This window comes from Thunnus maccoyii, chromosome 13 (assembly GCF_910596095.1).
Source record: "Thunnus maccoyii chromosome 13, fThuMac1.1, whole genome shotgun sequence".
NCBI lineage: Eukaryota > Metazoa > Chordata > Actinopteri > Scombriformes > Scombridae > Thunnus > Thunnus maccoyii.
Window position 1 is genome coordinate 21,795,421 of NC_056545.1, and position 24,159 is coordinate 21,819,579.

General features: G+C 40.7%; 2 protein-coding genes across 6 annotated transcripts; one reads left to right on the plus strand and one right to left on the minus strand.

The window, feature by feature from the left end:
* Positions 1-33: 33 nt before the first annotated feature.
* Positions 34-8,005, plus strand: LOC121910445 (SLAIN motif-containing protein-like). The gene is made up of 7 exons (XM_042431675.1): positions 34-3,617; positions 3,789-3,925; positions 4,007-4,135; positions 4,258-4,356; positions 4,447-4,710; positions 5,472-5,600; positions 5,828-8,005. Exons 1-7 carry the CDS (start codon positions 3,223-3,225, stop codon positions 6,094-6,096), a joined length of 1,422 nt encoding a protein of 473 aa, XP_042287609.1. The 5' UTR covers positions 34-3,222; the 3' UTR covers positions 6,097-8,005.
* taf1 (TAF1 RNA polymerase II, TATA box binding protein (TBP)-associated factor) lies at positions 7,371-23,556 on the minus strand. 5 transcript variants are annotated; one of them, XM_042431669.1, is made up of 41 exons: positions 23,213-23,556; positions 21,753-21,867; positions 21,409-21,532; positions 21,207-21,323; positions 20,698-20,820; positions 20,168-20,409; positions 19,848-20,063; positions 19,487-19,729; positions 19,141-19,405; positions 18,901-19,008; positions 18,627-18,794; positions 18,298-18,425; positions 17,932-18,039; positions 17,575-17,748; positions 17,308-17,481; positions 17,031-17,135; positions 16,726-16,926; positions 16,503-16,644; positions 15,935-16,065; positions 15,762-15,842; positions 15,505-15,654; positions 15,275-15,394; positions 14,837-15,012; positions 14,512-14,744; positions 14,209-14,416; positions 13,504-13,669; positions 13,112-13,323; positions 12,843-12,951; positions 12,656-12,754; positions 12,373-12,550; positions 12,185-12,252; positions 11,971-12,093; positions 11,746-11,838; positions 11,531-11,615; positions 11,345-11,412; positions 10,761-10,877; positions 10,293-10,400; positions 9,976-10,071; positions 9,670-9,892; positions 9,304-9,475; positions 7,371-8,788 (listed from the first exon to the last, which is right to left on the minus strand). In XM_042431669.1, the coding sequence occupies exons 2-41, from the start codon at positions 21,864-21,866 to the stop codon at positions 8,569-8,571; spliced, it is 5,988 nt and encodes a 1,995-aa protein (XP_042287603.1). In that variant the 5' UTR covers position 21,867; positions 23,213-23,556; the 3' UTR covers positions 7,371-8,568. The 5 variants fall into 5 exon arrangements, with proteins under 5 accessions (XP_042287603.1, XP_042287600.1, XP_042287599.1 ...); XM_042431666.1 differs by lacking the exon at positions 10,293-10,400 and adding an exon at positions 16,279-16,335 and having other exon boundaries at positions 23,213-23,555; XM_042431665.1 differs by lacking the exon at positions 10,293-10,400 and adding an exon at positions 16,279-16,335 and having other exon boundaries at positions 13,498-13,669; positions 23,213-23,555.
* Positions 23,557-24,159: the final 603 nt, after the last annotated feature.

Sequence of the window (24,159 nt, forward strand, 5' to 3'; positions counted from 1 at the left end):
GCCAAATTATTAACCAACTAAAATATTTTGGTTCACCAAGAAAGTATCTTTGAAAGCTATATGAAAAGTGCACGAGGCCTGGGCCACAGCCACCAACAGACATAACTCAGTATAACTGGTACTATATGTGATTAAAGTTATATACCATGAAAGTATTTTGAAGTCAATGAACAGGTATGGCAGTATATAATTAGGCTACTTGTAATGATAGTTTGAAATAGTACTTTTTCAAAGAACTTGAGAACTCCAGAAAAAAAGATACTTAGTGGACCCTGAGTCATATATTATCTGTTCTATCAAAACCTGTCAGTATTTAATATGAAAAAACACCCGTGCCATAGTTAATGTGCTCAGTATGTGTGTTTATGTGTTGTGTGTTTGTTTGTTTACGTTTGTTTTATTTATTACTATTACTACTAACTTGTTTTCTTCTCCTGTTTTACCTCATTATGTTAAGGAAACAAATATCCATAGTGTTAGGATAAATTGTGAATCCTAGAGGGGAGGTTTTTACTATAAATCCTTTGAGGTTTCTTACCTCTCCTACACAATCTTGGCTGTTTTTATATACTTTTGCTTTAAAAATGCAATTGTGATTATTACAAAAAAAAAAAATTCAAAAATGATTATACTGTATCTGAAACTGCTATCTCTGCTATTTCTTTTAGTTTGACATGTTGGGATATATGGCTTTGTGAAAATGCTAGAGTTAGATGAGAAGATTGATACCATTGAGCCAGAGCCAGGCTAGCCACCCCTTAGCTTACCTTAGCTTAGCCTAGCCTAGCTTAGCTTAGCTTAGCATAAAGCTAGAAAGTTGAAAAATATACCTACCAATGCTTCTAAAGCTCACTTATTAACACACTGTTTCTCATTTGTTTAATAAATTAAAATGAGAAATGTACAAGGAAACATAAAATGTGTGTTTTTAGTGGGAATTTTGTGCTGGAACTTTTTCTTGACAAACAAGACTCCAGGGAGTTATTGCACCTGGCTGTTGTTCATTAAAGAGTTGTGAGTAATTGCACACAGGCAAATAATTTTACCTGCTTTGCCAACTAGTGGTGCTGCTGTGTCCAAAATCACTCTCTGTTTACTATATAGTGCGATTCACCATTTTATATGAGTGTCAAATTTCTGAGTGTGTAAATTTATCTACTTTAGTCACAAGAAACTGCAACAATTTAAGTAGTGTCCATGGTATGTATACCATCCCACAGTGCATATGTGCTGTATTTTATTTTACTTACAGGTTTACTGATTGGACAACAGTAACAAGGCAATATATGCTCAAGGTGGTGCACAGATCATAATACATCAATAAAGAAATAAAAAGTAAAATAAATAATAAACAAAATAAGATAAATTACAAATCAAATTCATTACATACAGCTCAGAGGTTTCACAGCTTTAGAGTTGGTGCAGTATGATTTTAAGTAGGAAATGAAGACAATAAGTTGGGGGGTCTGTTATGCAAATTTTCCAGCGTGTATATGGAATTTCTCTAATAAAGAAATAAGATTAATAACATCTTCTTGACATTTCATCAACAAAAATACCAAATAAAATTAAGTGGATTTTAAATTTTACTGGAATATCTGATTTCCTGTTTAAAAAAAGATTGAGGTCATATCAAAAAGTCTGACTACAGTCCCAAAAAAGATGAGTTATCGTTTCATCTGTGTGGTGACAGAAGAGGGTCAACATTTAACCTATATTTTACAGTCACTGAATTAACTGGATAACATTCAGAGACACCTCTCGCACCTTATTTGAAACAAAAAAAATCCTGGGGTGCCGCGTTTTATAGATGTGAAAAATACCATCTAATGAAGCAAAATGATGATAATTAGTGAATGTCCAAGACCTCTATTTGCTGCTCATTACTGAGTGAGAAACTACTGAGTGTTTATTACATAGGGAGAAGTGAATGAGTGAACGAGGGAATGATTTTGGGCATAGCCATACTCTGTCCACACCACTTCAGTGCGGCAATGCTTGTCTTCCATACATACTCACTGTTTTATGATTTTCCTGTTTTAAAATATTTACTAATTTTCATCTGTCTATGCATGTATTTTGTGCAAATCATTATATAAATTAAATAAATGACTATATTGGCATTGTCGATCTAAAACAAATAGATTAACATCTGTGTGAAAGAGGAAATACTTAATAAATACAGTTCTTCAGCTGCTTCCCAGTAAACGCTGTACAGTGCACCTCCTTGCTTCTTGTTTTTTGTTAGATTTTGTGAAATTACTGGTATTGTTTTAATCCCAGGCTGTTCAAAGCCCAGCCACTTACAAAAATATTACACAGTAAAATGAATGCAGCTCTTCAAAAGCTTCACCATCAGTTAATTGAGTCTGTCAGTTTGGTGTCTAACTGCTATAACTAAGTATTAAATGTTTTTCACACTTTTGTAACACATTCATCTTAAAAAAGTAGCATCTAGTGAAAGAGAAAGAGACACTTAGGTTTCAGATGGCTGTGAAGGAAACCGTAAATCTTGCGTTAATCTGTGTGTGTATGTGTGTGTGTGTGTAATGTGTGTGAGAGAGAGAAGCTGTTCTGACAACACTTCCTCACATGCAATGAGTAAGTCAGAATGACATTTAGTATGAGAAACAAAGAAAACCAGCAGTGACACCCAACATTAACACAATCTGAAGTGTTAACTGACATGAGATGACACAACGCCTCTTGTCCACAAACAAACATTTCAGTAAAATTCTTCGTTGGTACTTGAATGTAACAAGTTCAAATGTAGACAACCAAACAGCTCCATAGATAAAAATCACTCAAGCCAGAAAGCAAACTAATATTTGTAACAGCTAATACTGTGACACGCCTGCACAGCAACTGTTGCATTAGCCTTGATGGTGTGATGTTGATTGGCTCTTTTTCTCTGTTAGCAGCAACACACAAACTCTTTAATCCACATAAGCTCATGATGGCTCTCTAAATCCATCCAATCTGTTGAGTGTCTATACTTAACAACCCTACTCAACCAATCTGGGTCAATAGATTGTATGGTTGGTGAAGCCACACTGTGTGCTGCATGTGCAGAGCAAAATGATTGCAATTTTAAAATTTTAAAGAATCACAGTTTTGTATGACTCTGGTTTGGCAATGGCTGACATCCTCATGATGAAGGAGGATGGAATAGATGGATGAGAGCTTGAAGAAGTAAAAGGATTTGAGGATTTCATTGCAAAAATGGAACTCCAAGACCAAGTGAGGAGCGATTGGGGCCACTATTTTTGCAATCAGCCACCAGTGGAGTTTGGTACAAGTGCAAACCATCATCTTTTTCATGGTGAGTTGTTAAGCAGCTCTGTGAGGTCGGAGGGCAACTCAGCCCTCATCTGGACTGACACTGAACCAACAAGAGTCAAGAATTGCAACGGCCGCTCATTCGCCATGGATGCTAGAATAAGACTAGATCATTTGAAGTCTAGGTCGAATTCACCGTCGCCTTGCTGTTCTATGGATGGGACGTTGTACAACTATCAAAAAGACCTCTGGGACGGTGAGATGCAAGAGATGCAGTCTGTTTTGGACTCTGTGGAGCTCCTTGACTTAGAAGACAATGTGGAGGATGAAGAAAGCTGGTAGGTGCCATCGAGACTAAGTTTAATCTATTGTCCAAGTCATCATACACTTTGTAAGACATGTTGAGGTGGATGCAGATCAGGTGAGCATAAAACTTTTCTGAACAGGTAGAGCAGGAGTTGGACATGCTCTTAATGAAAGAAATGAATGTGTTGTCTTATTCCTCACAGGTTATATGAGCCTCCAAAGAAGCAGGAGTTTGCGGAGAGATCCGAGTCTGCTCTCAGATGGTGTCGACATGTCCTGGATAACCCCAGTCCTCAGATGGAGGCAGCGCGTCATCTGCTAATGAACAGGCTGGATCAAAGTAAGCAAGCAGCATAGACTCACTTGTTGTCCTGCAAACATTTTGTGACTGATCCCTCCTGTCTGCTCTCTCTACTGTCAGAATCAAGCACCTCCAGCAGCCGTCGCTTCTACAGATGTCCTGCAGTTTTCGATCAAACTGGCAACGCGTCTGGAGGCTCTTCTATGGGCAAAACATCTGTCAACACACACAACAACTCTGACAGTTTAGGTAATATAATAATAAGTACAATAGGAGCCTTTTTTACATTGTCATCCTTTAAGTTCATCCAAAGAACTGTCTTTAATATCATATATTTTAGCAGCATCTGTTGTATTTATTAATCTGCACAGATAACAATGAGCTGAGCATCTCCAATGACTTCATAACCACAAGCTACAGACTGCAGGACATCACAGATGTCCACATTATGGCCCGTATACAGGAAGCCAGTGAGTATAGTTAGTTTTTTTTGATGCTCTAGTGTGCTTTGCATGCTCAGTAGCTGCTAAATAGAGATAACTTTGGTCTATATATTTCAGGTTTACGACAGGATTATGTTTCCACGCCTGCCGCTACCTCACCCAGAAACCCTGAGTCACAAGTGAAAAAAAAGGTTGATGTCGATGACTTCACTCCAGGAAATACAACCGAGAGCTCATTTTCCTCTTGTTGGCAGCCTCGCCTGTCGTCCCCTTGCCAGTCACCAGCACCATCAGCTAAGCAGAGCTGCCAAAGTCCAAAACTGGCCAGACTTCACCAGCAAGTCACTCAGTTCAAGCTGCTGAAACTTGCTCAGAATCAAGGTACACAGAGCACAGTTCTTCTACGTGATCTGTGTGTTTGGTCTGACATCTATTGACATCTTATATTTTATTTTCATTCACATCCCCCTGTATTATGATATGCCACATTGAGTTGGTATATTTTATATATATTCTTGTGTGATTGAAGAATCTCAGTGAGATTTAGTGTGTGTGATGGATGAGGTCTCAGAATACCAACATACATACTAAATGCTCCTCTTTCAAATGGTGTTTAAATCAAATTGAACATTTTCATAGAGATATTTTTATACTCTGTCTCCTTTTAAAGAAGAGGGTACTTTCTGTTCTTCTCCATGACTTAAAAATACAGATGTAGAAATAATTCAGAAATGCTGAATTATTTTCAAGGCCAGGATATTAAATTAAAAAATGCTCAGTGAATGAATATTTCTACAAACTATTGCAAGATGTTATACATATACATGTCACATTGTCACTATTGATTATAATATAATGCTTTTACAATGGACCTTTCAGTGAAGTAGGAGACATCTCATGTCCAGCAGTTAAATATACAATATTTAGATATTCATAGATTTTGGATTTAGTTTTAGTTTAATAAGGAATTTTAAACTAGGTTCTTGAATTTTGATGCAGAAAATCTACATCAGACACAAATTATGAATTATAAGTGCCTGGAAAGGATCTTTAAGATAAATCTCCTTTAATAGTGCACAAACAATACTTACAAGGTTGAATTTCTGTATGTGAACTGTATATGACCCTGATGTGTTTTGCAGCATCACCACCAGGCAGGACCAGGTCACCTCTGCGGACCAGCCTCCGCTCCCTCCAGGCTGTTAGAAACAGCCGAAGTTTAGACACCAATGACTGCCACCCCGATGATCAAATCACCTACCCTCCACCAGGTTTGGATCTGTTTCCTCACATTGTTAAAAAAATAAATACCAACAAAACACAACAGAATGCAGATATACATCTCTCTATCCTTAAATGCATCAAATAGTTTTGTTTTTTTAACCTTTTATGTCATGTTTGTCCAAGCAGCTGAAATTGCTATCTGTGTATTCCTTCCACTAAACCAGAGACACATATAATACTCTTATAGCAATGAAAAACTCTCATTGTGTCCCAGGTGAGTCCTCTGCCAGAATGGGGATGAGTTGCTGGTCGTCATCACCTTCTGCAGCATCTATGAGCTCCAATGTCTCATTGCACTCAGTGAGAGACTCCTCAGTCCGGTTGACGGCCATAAAGAAACTGCAGAGGTCTCAGTCTCTCAGCCCCAGCAGGATCCCTCACAGGGGACATCTGTCTTCTCATGGACGTGTTTTTGCCACACACCTTTTGCCCCAAGCTACCACTGTAGCTTGGGGCAGAGATATGCCATTCACCCAAAGATGAAAGGTGTCACTAGTATATTCCTGGTAATTAATTAAAACGTCAAGAACTTCATATCTTATATAATTTACTTGTTGGGTTGCCTTCATAATCATATAAATAGCTTTAGATTGTGATAAATGATAAAAGCATGTTGCTCTGGGTGAGGATACAGTATGCATTGTGTCTGTGTGGCATTTCCATGAAGTAGGATTTGAGTCATCGTCCTTTAAAACAGTCTGTAGGTAAAGACACCAGAATGTGCAGCCGTGCAATGTTGTAAACAAGACCTGACAGAAGCATCCTGGAGGGCTGGATTTTATATTTTCAAGACATCCTTTTCAGAGAAATCTCACAATGTTGTGTTGTCTGTACAGTGAGAATGTGGCTGATAAAAAAAAAAAGAATGTTTAAGATAAAAGATTGTAGAAATGTCTGGAGACGTTTGCTTGTTTGCTGATAAAATCGACTCGTGTGAGAGAGACACCCTTGAAATAATGAAAGTAAAGAATGATGCCCTGTCTGATGTACTATCTGTGGTTTTGCTGCATGCTGCATTGCATGTGCATAAGCTCAAGCAGCAGTTGATCTTCACTTTTGTGTGGCTGATTGCAGATTGGGCTGTTTTTTTACAGGTTTGTCACAACAGGAAGTGTGCAGTTTGCCATCATGTATTATAACCAAACAAGTGACCTCTATACAATAGGAAGCAAGCTTGTTCGCAAGAAAAAGGTGTGGTTGTGGTGCGGTTGTTTTGGAAATGTGTTCTGCTTTGATGGTGGCTACATTGTTTTTTTCTGATGACGACATGACTTAGTTCAACCTAACCCATGAATTTCAATTGTTGGCTGAATATTCCAGTTTCTCAATTTGAGCACTTGACATATGATGATCCTTTAATAACCTACTGAGACGCAACATTTAAACATCTAAAAAATAGAAAAGCTTTCAGATGCTTAAATGCTGCACAGGTCTAGTTGATGTTGCAACTTCTCTCGGGGAAATGACATTTCTCTTATTGTGTTCCTATATGTCAACTGAGGTCTAATGCTGTGTTTACACTGCTGTGGCTTCCAAACTTTCTTTTATTCGTAGCAATCCAACAGAAATTAGTTTCTGTTCGGCTCTCTTTGATTATTTGTCTGCTTTTTGTACCTGAATGGCATGAATGTTTAAAGAACGAATCATTGTACAAATGTTATAGTGGGTGGCTTATACTAGTTCAGATGATCTGGGACAAAACAGAAGTTGAAGTTGGCTTGTTACCTTTCAAATGTCAGTCTTTCTGAAACACAACACATGGAACAGAGACTTTTAATAGTCTGTATCCAGAAAGTATAAATCAGACTGAACTCATCAACATGATCTTCTCCATAAAATATATCACTGCTTAGAACTGAGGAAAACAGTAGAAAATAAATATCTACAAAACTGTTATTCTTTATATTGATTATACCTTAACTTTATAAAAACAAGTTACTTTTTTGTAAGAAAGCAGCAAAGTTGTCAGTGTAACCAGAACACAAGCAGTTTGAGCTCTCACACATTAGAAAAGCTCAGGTGTAAAGAACGTTAATGACGACTCCGTTCGTCCCAGTAAGGCAGCGTTACAACTCATCAACACAATGTTGTAATAATGGATCATTTCAGTCATTTCTTGAGCACAAATGCCAAACATCCACTGGTTTCAAGTTCTCAAATGTGAGGATTAACTACTTTTCTGTTTAATATCCTTATAATTGAATATGCTTGGATTTTATCTGACTGTTGGTCATATAAAATGCAATACGTATTTTCTGATATTTCCTACAGAATTAATCCCAAAAACAGATAAACAAAAAGCCAAAATAATCATTGTAGCTGTAGCCAGCATGCACAATGACAGGGCTCTGGTATATAGCTACAGCTTTAATGGCATCAATAATTACATCTGTGCTTTTCCTCTGATGAAAAGTTCTTTCTTTTGTTGAGATGCTGTTAGTCTTTTGGTTCGTTACCTCTCCTGCACAAAAAGCATCTGTTACACTTTGCTTTTATGTGTAAATAAACTGAGCTTGTCTCTAGCGGTGTGTGTCTTTTCATTAAAATGTAACGGCACAAATGATTTGATATTGAATATGTTTCTGGAGAGAGAGCTGTTTGTCATTCTTTTGTATGTTTATTCTGTTTTTGAAGCAGACATTTGGTCTAGAAACAGCGTTGCTGAACTATTTGTGAGCGCAAGATATGAATTAGTTAAAACAGTATAAAAGAACTGAACACAATTGCATGTCAAGATACATCATGGCACATAATACTCATTCAACACGTAAAAGGCAAACTGAAATTTACAATGTGCTGCGCTGTACTGTAGAGGTACAGCTTACCTAACAGTACAGCTATAAACATTAACCATCATTTACAAAACCAATGTACAATATATTCACCTGAGAAATCTCAAATTTCTCCATTTTAAAACTGAGATGACAAACTGTTTTCTTGATGCTGTGTAAAACACTAGTTGTCAGAGTCCATGTCACTGTCTCCCCCGATAGATCTGAACTCTTCGCTCTCATCGTCTTCACTGAGCTGGACCTGAGAGAGCACGGCTGGGCCTCTCCTCCGTGCTTCATCTTCTTCATCTTCCTCCTCCTCGCTGATGCCGTAGTCTTCTCCGTTGCCCATGCCCATGGGCTGCATCTGACTCCGGCTCCCCATCTCCTCGTAGCTGCCGTAACTGAGACAGGAGAAAGGGACGCAAGTGTTAAGGAACCACATCAGTAGAAGCCATGTGATTTAAGTATAGCAATGCCTGTGAAAACATCAGAAATGAACCATCCACAAATGTAATCGTGAACAAAGATCTACTCCAATCAATCATTTTAAAATTCTTTTGGCATTTCAGAGGCTTAAATTATCTACATCCCAGAGTATTAAGTTGTAAAGTGTAACAGGCTGCTGGTCCCAGAAGTGTATTTCCACATTCTGTATTCCTATTTCAAAATTTTCTTTAAACAATCTCCTCAATGCTACGATCCAACAGATTTAATTATGTCAACTTCATATCTGAGAAATTACTTTTTGTCCTTGATTTTGGCACGGCGGACAGTTAATACTACTACAATACCCATGAGCCTCGGTTACCATTACTATGGAGAAGAAGCAATGGGTACGAATGAGAGACAAAATTAAAAGTAAACTGATTCACTCTGTAGATTGTGAAACGAGTTTTCTCAACACTATAATCTTTACCTAACATTGCTATCCTCCATGTGAGGTTCATCAGGCACGTCCCCTTCGTATGACATCATGCTCTCGTCCTGCTCCATGCCCATGCGGGCCGTGTCTTGGGCTCTCCGTGGAGGCGGAGGTCGCACGTCCACCTCTCTGTCAGAGTCGCTGCCGCTCTCTGACAGATGAATGGCTGGAGGAGACACACAATGCATCACAACAAAATGTCATATATTCACTGACTGTTTAATAATTAATGTTTGTTTATCGGACATTCAAGTGCTGACATGTCAAGGTTTTTTTGTTTACATTCATCTATTCTATGCCAGTGACCATGATCTGCGGCTTAAGACTCCATTTCGGCTCCAGCACAGCAGGTGGACTTACAGGAGAAAGGATTGTCCCCCTCTTCTTCACTGGCATCGTCCTCTCCGTCAGACATGAGTAGATCCTGATACAGGACGCTGGCTTGCGCTGGGCGGTTAGATCTTCCATCCTCTTCTTCTTCCTCCTCCTCCTCTTCCTCCTGGTCATGCATGCGTCTGCGCGGTGGCAGCAACATCTCCTCTTCGTCATCTTCGTCCTCCAGATCTCCCTCTGCGTCCTCGGCCTGGAGAGACAGCACGGACGAATGAGTCGCAGATAAATCACTAAACTAACTAAATAATTTTTCAATATATCTGTCTTTCTTACAGGAGCAGGAGTCTTGGGTTTGCCATCATCGTCCTCCTCAAAGCCTTCAATGTCCACATCTGACTCCTCTTCCCCGGGTCTTCTGCTGTGGCGACCCTGAGGGGCGGGATGATAAAAGGTCAAGTCTGAGAACAATTGGAGGCAGGAAGCAAAATAACTAGTTATCGCTAATGTTCTAGTATGAAAAATAACTTTTACATGAGTAGGAACAACAAAAGCATGTAATCCACTGTAATCTAAACAAGCTGCATGCTCTGAGGATAGTTTGAGGAGAGGTGGCATGTGGTTGCGAGCCTTATTTCTGTCTCTCTCCATACCTGCCCCCCTCTCTTCTCTGGAGCAACCACTAGAGGTCCCTCAGAGAAAAGGCTGCTGGTCTCTCTGGGCAGACTTCCTGAAGCCCCGCTGTCAAACAGATCAGCAGGCTGGCCAACGCCACCACACAGAGCGGTGAACACAAACGGAGAGACGGGACAAGACGACAGGAGCGAAGGAGAAGAACACAGGTTGGGAGAAAGGAGACACTAAAGTGAAGAAACTACAGTAGATTGTAGAAATGAAACATGAAAAGTCTAGAAAGGAGAGTTAGTGCAGAGAACGAGTGAAGAAATAACAAGGGGAGGAGGAAAACTACGAGGTGCGGGGAGGAGACTACTGCACGTAGAAAAGTTTAGAATACCTGGTTTGGCCTGTTACAAACAGTTGGAGGCTTTAAGTCTATTGTCGGTGAGGTTCAGCGTTTGCAACGCTTGTAAATAAAACCGTGGGCCAGTCTGCTCTCCTACCTGTGGTGTGTATGGCCCAGGGGTCATTGGGTCCAGACTCTCCAAGTCTGCTGCATCCAGAGCGGCCTCTTTAGCTGTAGAGATGTCCTTCTCCAGCTGGGTCAAGTGCTCATCATACTGGAGGCACAGAAACAGGCAATTTTTACAAAACTGATTAATGTTTTCCCTGTTCTAATTAATCTCCCAATTTGACTCTAAAGTGTTAAACCTCTTCCAGAAGCCTGTTGTCATATTCTAAATCAAATCATGAGTGGTACTTGTAAATGTTGGGTTTGGCTTTTTAAAATAACGTTTCACATCAACTCATCTGTTGAAGTGATAATATCGTCTAGACTGCTACTTATTCCAAGGATACATTTAACAAACCCCCCACCCATCATAAAAGGGCCGATTCAACAAAGCAAAATACTTGAAAAAATACTTGTCAAGTGTGTTAAACGATATCGATAAATCATACAGTTGCTTTATTTAGTCTCACCAGGAGTTTCTGATATTATGGTTAAGCCCAATAATTTACTACATAAACACTCATGACCCTTCTCCCTGACATGCAATGAGCAAACTATTGCCCAAACTCAACAAACCTCTGCCAAAGTCTGCTTGCACACGTTGACAATGTCCAGCGCTGTCTTGGTGTAAGGACTGTCTGGGCCTTTGAGAGAGACACAAAGAGTAACAATGCTATATACAACAGTTTTCTAAATGATAGAGCTCTAAGTTAGTAACACAGTTTTAAAGAGACACTGACTGCTGAGGTCACTGACATTTACCATTGTACTTGATACTGTTGGTGTGGATGAGACCGACATCTGAGAGGAAAGCATCTCGGTTCTGGTATTTGTGCTTGGAGATGTTCTGTTGAAGCATGAAATACACACAAAGAAAGACATTTAGAGGTTTCTGTTAAATGTCTTTGTATTGCTGATGTTAAAAACATCAAATGAGCTCATGTGTTTCAAATGTGACATCTTAGCATGACCCTCACCTTGCGGAGTGTCTCCAGATCCATGGGGTTTATGATCACCTTATAGTAATCGGGCACAAACTTTTTGTTGACAGGATGGTGGAACGGCCAGGACTACAGTGGAGGGAGGGATTGAGGAAAGTTGAGTTACAGATCATTACTTTTGCTGAATGCTATCTGTTTTATCTCACCTACACAGATAAAACAATGACTGTGGTAAGGAAATGCTGAGAAGCGATGACTTACATCATGGACAACCATCATTTTCTGGGTTACAATGTTGTCAAGGATGAAGGAGAAGGCCACCTGATCATCATCATCCAGCAGGGGGTTGATGGCCTTCTCTAGCCTCACCAGTCTGTCCTCCTTCTGCACACACACACATTTCATGGTTAAAGTGGAAAATGATGAAAGCACAGAAAGATGTGACATAAGATAAAACATTTATATTCACACTCACCTCTTTAAGTTTTGCATCACACAGGTCCAGCATGGACTGTGCTACCTGTGTTATTGGATGTTTTGCTCCTGGTAGAACAAAAACAGAACAGAGAGACATCTGAACACACTGATGTTGGATTAAATTACAAGTCTAACTGGTCCCAGAGTAAGACGTGTTGTTGTTAAAAAATGTTTTCATAGCTTTACCGTTGTAGGTGGCGCTGTTTTTGACGATTAGCTCCACTGCTTCCCGGAACTCCTCCCTTGATGGGTACATTCGTTTGCGTACATTCTCCCTCAGCGTCTGCAGGTCCATGGGCCGAGTGATGATCTTATAGTAGTCCTTCACAACCTTGGCATTGACCGGTGTGTGGAATGGGTATGTCTACGTGGAAGAGGCAAAGGTAGTAAGAGTACGAGTCTGTAGAGCAGTAGAGGAGATGTTTGGGAACAATGAAATGTTGTTGTTGATGTGGATGACATATCTTACATTGGGGTGATCCCGCATGTCATTGATAATGCTCTCTAGCACAGAAGACAAGGTCACCATGGGGTCGGTGCGTCTGCGGTGGATGGCCTTGTGTGGTTTCTGTGAATTTAAACAAAAACAAAAGATCAGCTACAGGACCTCTCAGTTCAAAAGGCATTAAAACGAGCTGTAAAGCGTCATTGCTTACATTGAGGTAGTCGCAGTGCACGGCGCTGCCTACGCGTCTCTTCTTCTTTGGTGGGAGCTGTTGCTTGGGGAACTTGAGCACTAAAGACTTCCTGCGCACCTCATCGGCACTGTGGGAGATACGAATGTCATTACAAACTGAATGGGGGAGTGATTATACAAATTTAGCCTACTAATTTATTTCTGGAAGAATGTCGCACATGCGCACAGATCCGAGAATTATTGATAGAAATCTCTTCAGTGGTAAGAGGAACAAGGATAATCAACTACCTTTCAATGAGCTGTTTGCCCAGCACGATCTTCGTGCCCTCCACCTTGATCAGTTCCTCGTTATCGTTGTGGATGACGGTCTTTTCCAGCTCCTCCTCCTGCTCTTCTGTCATGGCAACCGGGTTAGAAGGAGGGGCGTTGGTCTGATAGTACAGCGGGCAGAACTTGTTGGTCCTCATGTGCCCAATGGCTCCACATGCGCCGCACTTTAGCTAGGGACGAGAGGAAAACATTAAGGAACACGACAAATAATCTGCCTGTGAAAATATGATATTAATGTTGAAAGAATACTACTACAAGTTCATATTATATCAACATAATATTACCAAAAAACTTAAGAGGAAAAGGTGAAAGAGAGAAGTATAGTACTGAATCAGCAAGCTTACTTTTACCTTGAGGTCTGGTCTCTCTTTGACCTTCTTGGCCTTCTTCTCTGGAGGTCCCTTGATCTTGTCCTTCTCCTGGTTTCGCTTCAGCCTCCTCAGCTGCTCCTGAATACGCCGGCGCTCCTTCCTCATCTCTTCTCTGTGCTGCTCATCGAAGAGGGCAAACTTTCGTCTGCAAACACAAAAATACACAGGACAGGCTGTTAAACATTTGCTTGTTGATTTGTGGCCTGGGGCTAATTAAGTGGCAATTCATGTGAATGTGTTGTAAACTCTCTGGTTTTCTCCTTAATGAGCTCCATTCATCTCCAGTATGGAGAATACAGCAGCATTAGGCTGACCTGCTGGTTAACTATTAGATGCTTCACTATTAACAAGCAAAACATTTAGCATACTTTATACATATAAAGAAACACTACGAGGTGATAAATGTATGTACTCAAATTAAGATTATGTTCAGCCATGTCTAAACTAATTTGCATACTCATTATAGAGATTTTATTTACAGTTGCAGCCGAGATGTGAATATTATCATTTCTTTCTTTTATTAATTAGACACTGCTCTAAATAAAGAGCAGACTTGGTTTGTAGACAATTATTTTTGGAACTATGATCTTAGCCTGGCATGGCACTGTGGTTATAAACAGTCAGATTAGTGTCAAATACCTACTGCAAGTTGAGAAAGCTCACAGTTCGAATACAAATACTCACATAAATTCATCATCCTTGGTAGTTCTGATCCTGGTGTATGCGTCGATGACTGAAGCCTTGCGAACTGTCTCGCAGCGGACATATTCCTTGCCATCCTCGTCCCTGAAGGTGCGATAAATCTTGAGTCTCCGTCCTGTGGCTGAGGAGTTAAGGCTGGTGACGGAGGATGTGTCGTCATCCTTGTGGGAGCTGGTGGACAAGGAGCTTGCTATAGAGTGATGGGAAGAAAAGCTTACAGTTAGAGACGCAAACAACATTTTTCATCCGTACACTGCTATCTGTCTATCAGAAACACAGACTCACACAAGCCCTTCCGCCGCTCCTTGCGTCCCTTGTTGTCGCGGTCGCTCTCCTCGCCCATCAACATCCTCTGCAGCTCCTTTCTTTCCTGCTCCTCCCTCTCGCGGGACAGCTGGGAGCTGGTCTTCTTGTTCTGCAGCATGTTCTCAATGTTCTTTCCCATCTCCTCAAAGTCACTGTCCTCTGCAGAGCTGCTGTCTGTGTCTGTGGAGAGCACTTCTGTCGACTCCAACACCCTGTGGTGGGGGTGCGACAAGGAAATTCACTCAAGGTGTGCACAGACAGAATCCTGACTAACATACTGTATATAATGCTAAATTAGTCTTACTTGTTCTGCAGGTCAAAGATCCTCTGGCATTCTTCCTTGTAGCGCTCCTGGTGTTCAGCGACAGAGAAACGAGAGCCTCTGGCAAACTTGCTCATGGGTCCCTCTCCGGAACGTGCCTGCTCTGTGGACATGGTTCTCACCACGTCAATCACCTCCCAACGTGAGAGCTTCTTGATCTAACACACATACAAAGACACAGTCATTCCAAGCAAGCCTCTACGATGAGGTGGGAAAGAACCTCACTAAAAGTGTGGTGATATGTTATGTTAAGAATGAATAAATACTGGAGAATGGGCTGTTTAAGTTATCCACTGCTTTGATGGACACAATGGTTACTGAAGAGACCAAACCTTGGCTCTTCTAATTAGGGGACAGTCTCTTTAACCACTAGACTGTCTTACATCCGTTTCATGTGCTTGCATATCACCAAGGTCTTACTTCTTCCTCTGGAACACCAAACTTGCGCAGCAGCTGCTTGGCATTCTTCAACGAGAGTCTCCTCAAGTCAGCGTCTGTCCCTGTCACGGTCTTCTTGGCAGGCTGTGGCTCTTTGTCATCCTAACAGAAACGCATAGGATCAAAGTTTTAACCCTCTATACTTACACAAAGCAGAACATCTAAAGAAAATACTGCTGGGGTGGCAGCACTTCTGCCTCAGGCAGTCAGACCTTCTGTTGAGTGGGCTTGTTGGGCACTTTGACGTAAGAGAAACCCTCTCCACAGCCTGTAGGATCAGCCACACCTGTCACCTCCAACAGGCATTTCCCCTTCATGGCAGAGATGAAGGCTCTTGTTGTGTTCCAGGGAGCTGTCCGCACCTAGGATGTTTGAGACAGGTTCAGCATAGTGTCAATCTGAAATGTTTTCTTTATTTTTTAAATTTTAGGTCACTAAAACTATTATGAGGAAGCACTTTGATCAATACCTCATCATCAATCTTCATTTGAAAGTCCTCTTCATTCTCCTCCTCTGGAGCAAAGAATGATTTCTCACCATATCCGGCATCCTAAAGGGGTAAAACAAATATTTCTAGTAACGCCGTGTACATAATACTCACTTGTGTGCACAAACTGAATCGAGTTATGTAGAAGCTGTTACCTTGAGTCTCTGTTCTGCCACCAGCATGCTGTAGTAAGCACAACACTGCTCTGGAGACACCATGGCTCTGATCTCTTCTTCTGTTGGCAACCTGAAGTCAGGCTTCAGAACCCACCAGTTCGAGTCCATCCCTGGCATGGACACAAAACACTGTTAGACATTTTCTCTTACCAACAACCTTACTCTTGATCACAGAATGCAGAATAATAGCAAAAGTAAATCTTGTCCTTGTCAGACTTTCCATTATAGGGTCAGGTACCGTATGTTCAGCTTCTAGTCAAAGCATTATAGAGAACCATGTCTTGCTGATATAAATACTGAACATTCTGTTTGCTACATCTTACCTCTCGGGTAAAATCCATAGTAGGCGTAAAAAGCTCTTTCCCTGCTCAGATTCCTGTCTGTCAATTCAAGGCACACAAACACTGCTGAGCCTCACAGCACAGTATCTCTCTATAACCTCAACACTGCCCTGATACAACATAACCGGGTTAGGTTAAACAAATAAATGATCATCACTGAGCAGCGGACATACAGCGTGCAGAGTTTATTAAAACGTCAGGTCTACCTGTGCGTTTGAAGTCAGCACAGAGTTTTAGTCGTTTCCTGATGCTGCTCTCTGAGTGTGATGGAAAAGCTTTTTTTATATCCTCCATGCGGATTCGCCGGGGCCGGTCCTTGCTCTTCCAGAACAAGCGGTAAATGAACACCTAGAGAACACAGATGTGACAGTTTAGCATTTGCAACAACCAGCTTCAAGTTTCCAGGAGACTTCGGGCAAATAAACATACTTGAAGGAAGTCTCTGATGTGGGTATTGGCTCGTTTGGAGTTGGGCCCTGGAACCTCGTACAAAGGGCACTCCTGACCAACCACAAAAATGTCCACAATCTCTCTGATGTAGTAGCCGTGTCGTGTACGCAGAACCAAGAAATCTGTCTCTGGCATCTTGTGCAGGTAGATTGGGGAGCGGAAAAGGTTGTTTTCAAACGCCTAAAAGAAAAAAGACATACAATCTCACAGTTTGCAACAATAACAGACTAGTGATGTTTCATATATTCACCTAATCTGATTATTGAATCTTTGACTGTGCTGACCTGCAGCAGCTGTCCAGGATGCAGAGAACCCAGGAAAGGGGATGTGTGGCAGTATACAGTCTCTCCATATTTACAGTCTGGTGCTCCAGGATCCTTTCCAGGTTTCTGAAGAATACATTAACAGTTCCATATTAGGATTGTAACAGCCATACAATTTGTATTCAGGTCTGTATTTCTTGGATAAATCCTCCCTAGAACAACGTTTTACTATTTGAGGTTTTTAATTTTACACAACATCTAGGCAAAGTCATGAGTGGAAAACAAGGACTATACCCACCCTTTTGTAGTAGTTTTTGATCTTAGTGGCCATGCCAACTTGCATGATGAGAGGGGCGTATTCTTCACTGTACTCTGCCAGGATCAGATCTCCATCTTTGCCTGTCAAGTCTTGCGGGGTTCGCATGAAGAACATGTCTCCTCCTCCTGATGCCTGCCGCTCCTGCTCTCGCATCTATACAAAACATTTTAACACCATCAATGTTAATACAGAAATAACCTCAACATTGCAACAGAGTAACAATGCTCATTTAGAGCAGGGCTCCACCTTGGCCTTCTTCTTAATGTGTTTGAGCAGTGGCTGGACAGGGTGGGGGCCCGGCTGAGCCAATGCTCCAAAAGAGTACTTCTTCAGAGTCGATCGATGGAACTGGCGCAGCTTCATAGGTCCCATGTGAGTGGGGAAGAAGGGCTGCCGCAGCTCCAGTGCTGGGATGGAGTGCTGTAAAGAAACAACATTTATTCAGTCAAATTATACAACATTCTACATTTCACTTCATGGCTCCGTATCTACTCTCTATGATGGCAGGATTCTGTCACAATATTTATAGTTTACAGTTTAAAGCATTTCCATGTTGATCATGTCCTTTCAGCTTTATCTTTATTTTTGTGGACCGCTGCTTACCTGAATGATGTTGCCACCGAACGTGCCCCTCAGACCCTGCTGTTTGGGATAGTAGAACTCATCATTGGAGAGGTTCCAGGGGTCCTTCACCTCCGGCTGGGACATGTTCTGAGTTAAAAGAAAGCATATTTCCCACTGTCAGTCATTCTAACCTCTTTTAACTGTATTGTTAAAATATCATTCTCAGGTGCAAGTATTGTTGATTTCATTTAATCATATCAGCACCTTCACTATGAAGCCTTCATTTTCTTTATTAGAGCCACATTTTACCATTTTCTGTTTAAATGAAATTTGTTTCAGACACAAATCTCCACTGAAGACGCAGACTTTTTCTGCCATTCTCATAATCAAACATGTGTACTGTACCTGCTGTGGCTCATCTTTTATCACCCCAGTCTTCCCCAGCAGGATGCGGCTCTTTTTGATTGCTGATTCCTTCTTATTCTCTTTTGATGGGGAGTGGGACGTCATCTCCTCCTTTTCATCGGGAATTTCTACAAGAGAAGTTTAGGAGGTTTCAGAATGAGCAGATTAAAAGTAAGTAAGTTGTATTTTGTTTGAACATGGCAAAGCAATCCCATCTATTGTGAAGATTTTTTTTTACATCAAATTATGTTGAAAGATGTAAATTTTAGAAAAACCAAAACAGAAGTCAGAAACATGTCGCCTAACAGGATAAGATTTTTTGAATATACCTAGAATGATATTTTCATCATTGGGATCCAGTGTAAGAACAGGTGGCATGAGCATGTGATCCATCTCCTGGTCATCCCAGATAATATTGTCTTCCCAGCGTCCATACACCAACTCCTCACTGTCAATGGGGAAAATGGAGAACCAGGGAGAGTCTTCTTCCTGAGAGGCTGCGGAGGGATAAAAACAAAAATACAGATATTGAGAAGTCAGCCTGAGATTAAAAAAAAGCTCTGGATTCACTAAAAATTGTATTATGACCTAAAATTAACTTACCATGATTATCATGGCTGTTTTTTTCCCTCTTGGAACCTGAGATTGAAGAAGCTTTGGGCATAGGAGGAGGTGCGGGTGGCACCAACTGGGAATTACTTCTTGTCAGTCCTGTAAGATTAAAACACACATGAAAAATTATAATATGCTGCCTCACCATCAATAATCAGTTCACACAACCCTGATATAGTATCCTGTCACAGCAAGATTCACTTTCTTGGACAGTTTTTCTTGGGCTCTTACCCTGCTGTGCGTTATAAGCATTGGCGTTGCGTGTCATGCTAGACGGCAGCCATCCTGCAAGGCTGGCTCGCTGCGTCTTGGTGCCCTTGTGTTTTACATCCTCCCCATTCCAAATAATGTCATCCTCCCACTGCAGTTGAGTGACCATCAGGAAGAGCTCATTCTCAAGGGCCTGTCTGTCCTTGTTTCGGTCCTCATGATCATCATCATCATCATCACCATCGTTATCACCATCACCATCAGCATCATCGTGCAACCTCTGAACCTAGAGATACATTATACACAATATCAGTAACACAATAAGTATACTTTCTCTGTATGGCCACAGATATCTATGTCTGCATACCTCTTGTACAGGCTCTGTTATTTCTTTGGGCGGTTCCTGCTGCTGAGGTTCACTCGGGTCCAGTTCTTTTAGTTTGAACCCGTAGTTGAAGTTACTTCCATCCTCAGAGACGCCTAGCATGTCGTACCAGAGCTGGGCAGGACCATATCTCCATTCTGCCACTTTGGGTCGAGACTCTGCCTCCTTGTCACCATCACCACAAGCTTGCGAAAACTTTGATTCTATTGGAGCCATCATGGTTATCTGGATGGTAAAGAAAAGTATTGAGAACCTACGTAAGGTGCTGTATACGATGATGACATATTGCCAGACTACTCTGACACCAGCTGACATCATGAGAGTCTACAGCTGCAATATTTACCTCATCATCAGAGAGACACTGCTCTGGGGGTGGAGGGTGTGCGTACTCGTAATCCCATCCAGACTTCTTCTCCTGGCCTTGCTCTGTGGGCTCTCCTTCTGGAGGAGGTGTCCCGGGCTGAGGGTCCCGGTGTTTCCTCTTCTTTTTCCTACGGGCACTCCTCCAAACTGACGGCATGTTCTTTCCAGGACCAAAGAGCCGTAAGAACCTAAGCACCTGGTAGGACATCAGAGACAGTGAGTGTCAGTGCACTCCTTGATTTTGAAAATAAACCTTTAGCGTGCATAATGATAAAGTTTAGATCAGTACAGATGCATTACCTTTCCAGGTCTAAACTCTGGGAAGAGCTCTGTGACACCTGGCAGTGCTTTGGCAGCATCTTTCTGCATGATGCCAGCAAGAGGGAGGTTGAGACTGTCTGGGGGGCCTCCAGACCCCGAGCCCTGGCAGGGACGATCAGCCTCTGTTTCTGAGTCTGAGGAGCTGCTGAAGTCCACCTTATCAGCAGTAGAGGATGGTGCAATGATGGAGGGCAGGATAATGCCATCACCCTCTTCGCTAGCTGTGAGGAGAGACAGTGACAGACCGGGAGATAAAACTTCATCATCAGATATTTCTGATCCAAAATACTTGAACCAAGCACAAATTGCTCTTGAAATTACTTTATGATCATGTGTACCATCACTTCTTTGAAGGCAATCTAAACCTGACAGTAACATAGTTTGTATGGAAGTAGCAAATTCACAAACTCCAGAGCTGCAGATTTGTTAAGAGTTCAAATCCCTGCGGAGGAGGGCAAGCAAAACATAATTTCTCCACAGGGACTAATTATGAGTAAACATGTCCTTACCATTTGTGCTCTGAGAGGAGGGTTCCTCTTTCTTTGCAGATGTAGGAAGACTTGGTGGTGGCGGAGGAGGCATAAGCTTAGAATCAATATCCTCACAGTCCGCATCATAGTCATCCTCATCATCTAGGATTAAGGAATTTGAAACAAATTACATTAAAATAAATAAACAGTAAACAGAAAGTCCACCAACATTTTGGAATCCTTGGTGAGGGTGACTTAAATTGTGGTATAAAAATAAAATGTAATACGGTGAAAACACACAGTGTTGTGCAAAATCATTTAAAATAGTTAAGTCAACAAACTTACAGATTTTAGAGGATAATCTTTATATATTCAAATACATTTCTATTTCTTTCTCTTTTAAGACAAGATCAGTTTCACATATATCAAGAAATAAAGAAAAAAATAGATAGATAGATAGAAAGATAAATAGATAGATAGATGTTTTTATTTGACTGTAAGAACAATCAAACTGTGAATATGACTCTAGGGAGCTGTGAGATGATCACCTGTTTTCCTGCTGGGCTGCAAAGACCCCATGGCCTGGCGATACTTCTTTGTCTCATCCTCAGCGACCTCACTGATGTCAGAATAATCAACTGCATCTTCAGTGCTTTTCACCCAACCTGGATGAGGTAAAATATTGAAAATGTCACTCCATCCTGTTCCTGGCTGCACTAATGCAATGCTCCTTTATAAATGTACCCTCACCTTCTGCATCTACACTTCCAGAGTCTCTGTTCTCGTCTTGATCCCCCTCCTCATTGGCAGTGATCTCTGTAATAAGTGAGCCCAGACCCAGAGTACCCAACCCAGCCAGATGTTTTTTGGACTCCTGGGGTGAGACAAAAAGGCAGAAACAGAACATAAAGTCACAATAAGCAGTAAGAATCCATAACAAGAACAATTCAAATCTGAACAATTTTGCACACAAGAGAATTGTATATAACCTTCACTGGTGATAATTACTCTTAATTTGCATACTATGTGCAATGACACTCCTTAAAATGTGTCTTTTGCATGATGCTAAAGGCTAGAATGTTAGAAACACTCACATTGTCCAGAACACTGTCATCTTCCAGCTGCCCATCTTCATTTATATTTCCAAAGAGGAAGCCAGTTAGAGAGAAAGGACGATCTTGGTCCTCGTCACTGTCTGAGTCCGACATCCTGAAAGGATATGCGATAATATTTACACTTTAGGCATTCAGCTCATCTTCTTATTCGAAGTTAATTACAACATTAATGAGAGACATCACTGTGATCCATGAATGATCATGCATGAGTGATGCATACATACTGAATTTGAAAACTTAGCCTATAATAGCAATAACTGCATTTTACCATTTATATTGCAAGAAAATGTCACAGAAAGCATCATCTAGCTTCCATAATAATCACCACATGTAAGGTCCTTGTAATACTACACTAGGGCTGCAACTAATGATTATTTTCATTATTGATTTATCTATTGGTTATTTTTTCCGTAAATAGATTAGTTGTTTAGTCCATAAAATGTCAGAAAATAGTGATCACAAAGCCCAAGGTGACATCCTCAAATGTCTTGTTTTGTCCACAACCTGAAGATATTTTAGCTAACTGTCACAGAGGACAAAAGAAACCAGAAAATATTCACATTTGAGAAGCTGGTACCAGAGAATTTGGACATTTTTTTCTTTAAAAAATGACTCAAAACAATTGATCGATTATCAAAATAGTTGACAATCCATTAAATAGTTGGTAACTAATCTATAATTGACTAATCGTTGCACATCTATACTACACACCACAGTACCTCAACTGTATTACATGACACGTTTACATTGCAGATTTAACAGAATTATACATTTGTGATCACGTTTTAGTGCAAACTGAGCAGTGTGTGTGCGTCTTTAGCGGGTGGATGCTCTTGTTTTCAGGCTGGTGGTTTCCAGTCAGGTTTTCTGTTCTCCACCACAGCATCCTCACTGACTGGAGGATCTAAAAGCTTGTATGTATGTCAGAACTGCATCTCTGCAGCCTTGTGTTTACCTTTAATTACTTTCAAATAAATCGATCTTAATCAGGACTGTCCAGCGAAATATCACTCCACCACCTATACGTGCAGAGTTATTGGATTGCACATGTCTGTATCTCCAAACGTTAAGATTTTATTGTCCTTTCCTGCACTACAGTTAGTGTATTTATATTTCATTATCCGGTTGTGATTTTGCTTTTGGTAGGAACATTGAGCAGGCATGGGTAGCTAACGTTAACACTGTAATATTAGCTGAGATTTCGGTAACGTTGCTCATTAATTTTCTTATAATTTTCCACAATTATAAAAATCATGCCGTGACAATAAACAGCTTGACTGCCCAGTTTGACCTAAAGCTTTGTTACAGACAGACCTGACAACGTTAAGCTACGTTAGCTGTGCTGCATGGAAACGTAAATAGCTAACTTAGCTAACATTATATGATGAAAACAAAATAACATATAACGTTAACATTTCATAAATGCAATTTGCACGTACCTTTCGTGACCTTTCTCTCCTCAGATTTAGTACGTTTGGGTTTCAGCCAGCTTGCTATAAATGCTGAATGTTTAGCACAGACAGCTAATCAATTAGCTAGTTCATGTTGGCTAAGTTATATAAAAATAACTTAGAAGACGTTGACTAAAATCTATGCAAACACGTTTCCCCGTGCCTCTGTGTCAGTTTGTGAGGTCATAAGAAAAAACACGAAAATGCATGTAATACAGTCTAACACAGCCGGGTTCCTAAACTTTTGTTTTTATTTGTTTGTGTGTGAGACTGCAGGCGGCATCGTTAGCTAAGCTAAGCTAAGCTAACATCAGTGACCCGGATGGACAGTGAGGCGTTCAGGTACTCCGCGTAACGTTTTGAACTATCAAATATTGAACAAACAGATTATTATTATTATTATTATTATTATTATTATTATTATTATTAGTAGTAGTAGTAGTAGTAGTAGTAGTAGTAGTAGTTGTAGTAGTAGTAGTAGTAGCAGCAGCAGCAGTAGTAGTAGAAGTAGTAGTATATGTAATCAAGTATGCATAAAAGAGTGCCCTTGCTTTATTCGGGGAATATCAGATTATGTTACATTGTTTCCCCCCCAAAAAAGGTACATTTAAGGAAACTCCTGCCAATTTCACTTCAAGTCAAGTCAAGTCAAATCAATTTTATTTGTATAACCCAATATCACAAGTCACAAACTTGCCTCAGGGTGCTTTACAGAAATACAACATCCTCTATCGTGACACCATGTGTATTAATCGAATAAAGAAAAATTATCATTATCGCCATCTACTGGACTGGAGTGTGGAACAGTAGATAGGCAGACAACAACAAAAACAACAACAAAAACAAAAAGATTAAATTCTCTGTACTAAACCTGTTTCCTTAATATATTTAATTAGGTGACTATATTTGCCATGATGCTGCTCCAAGTAGAATCC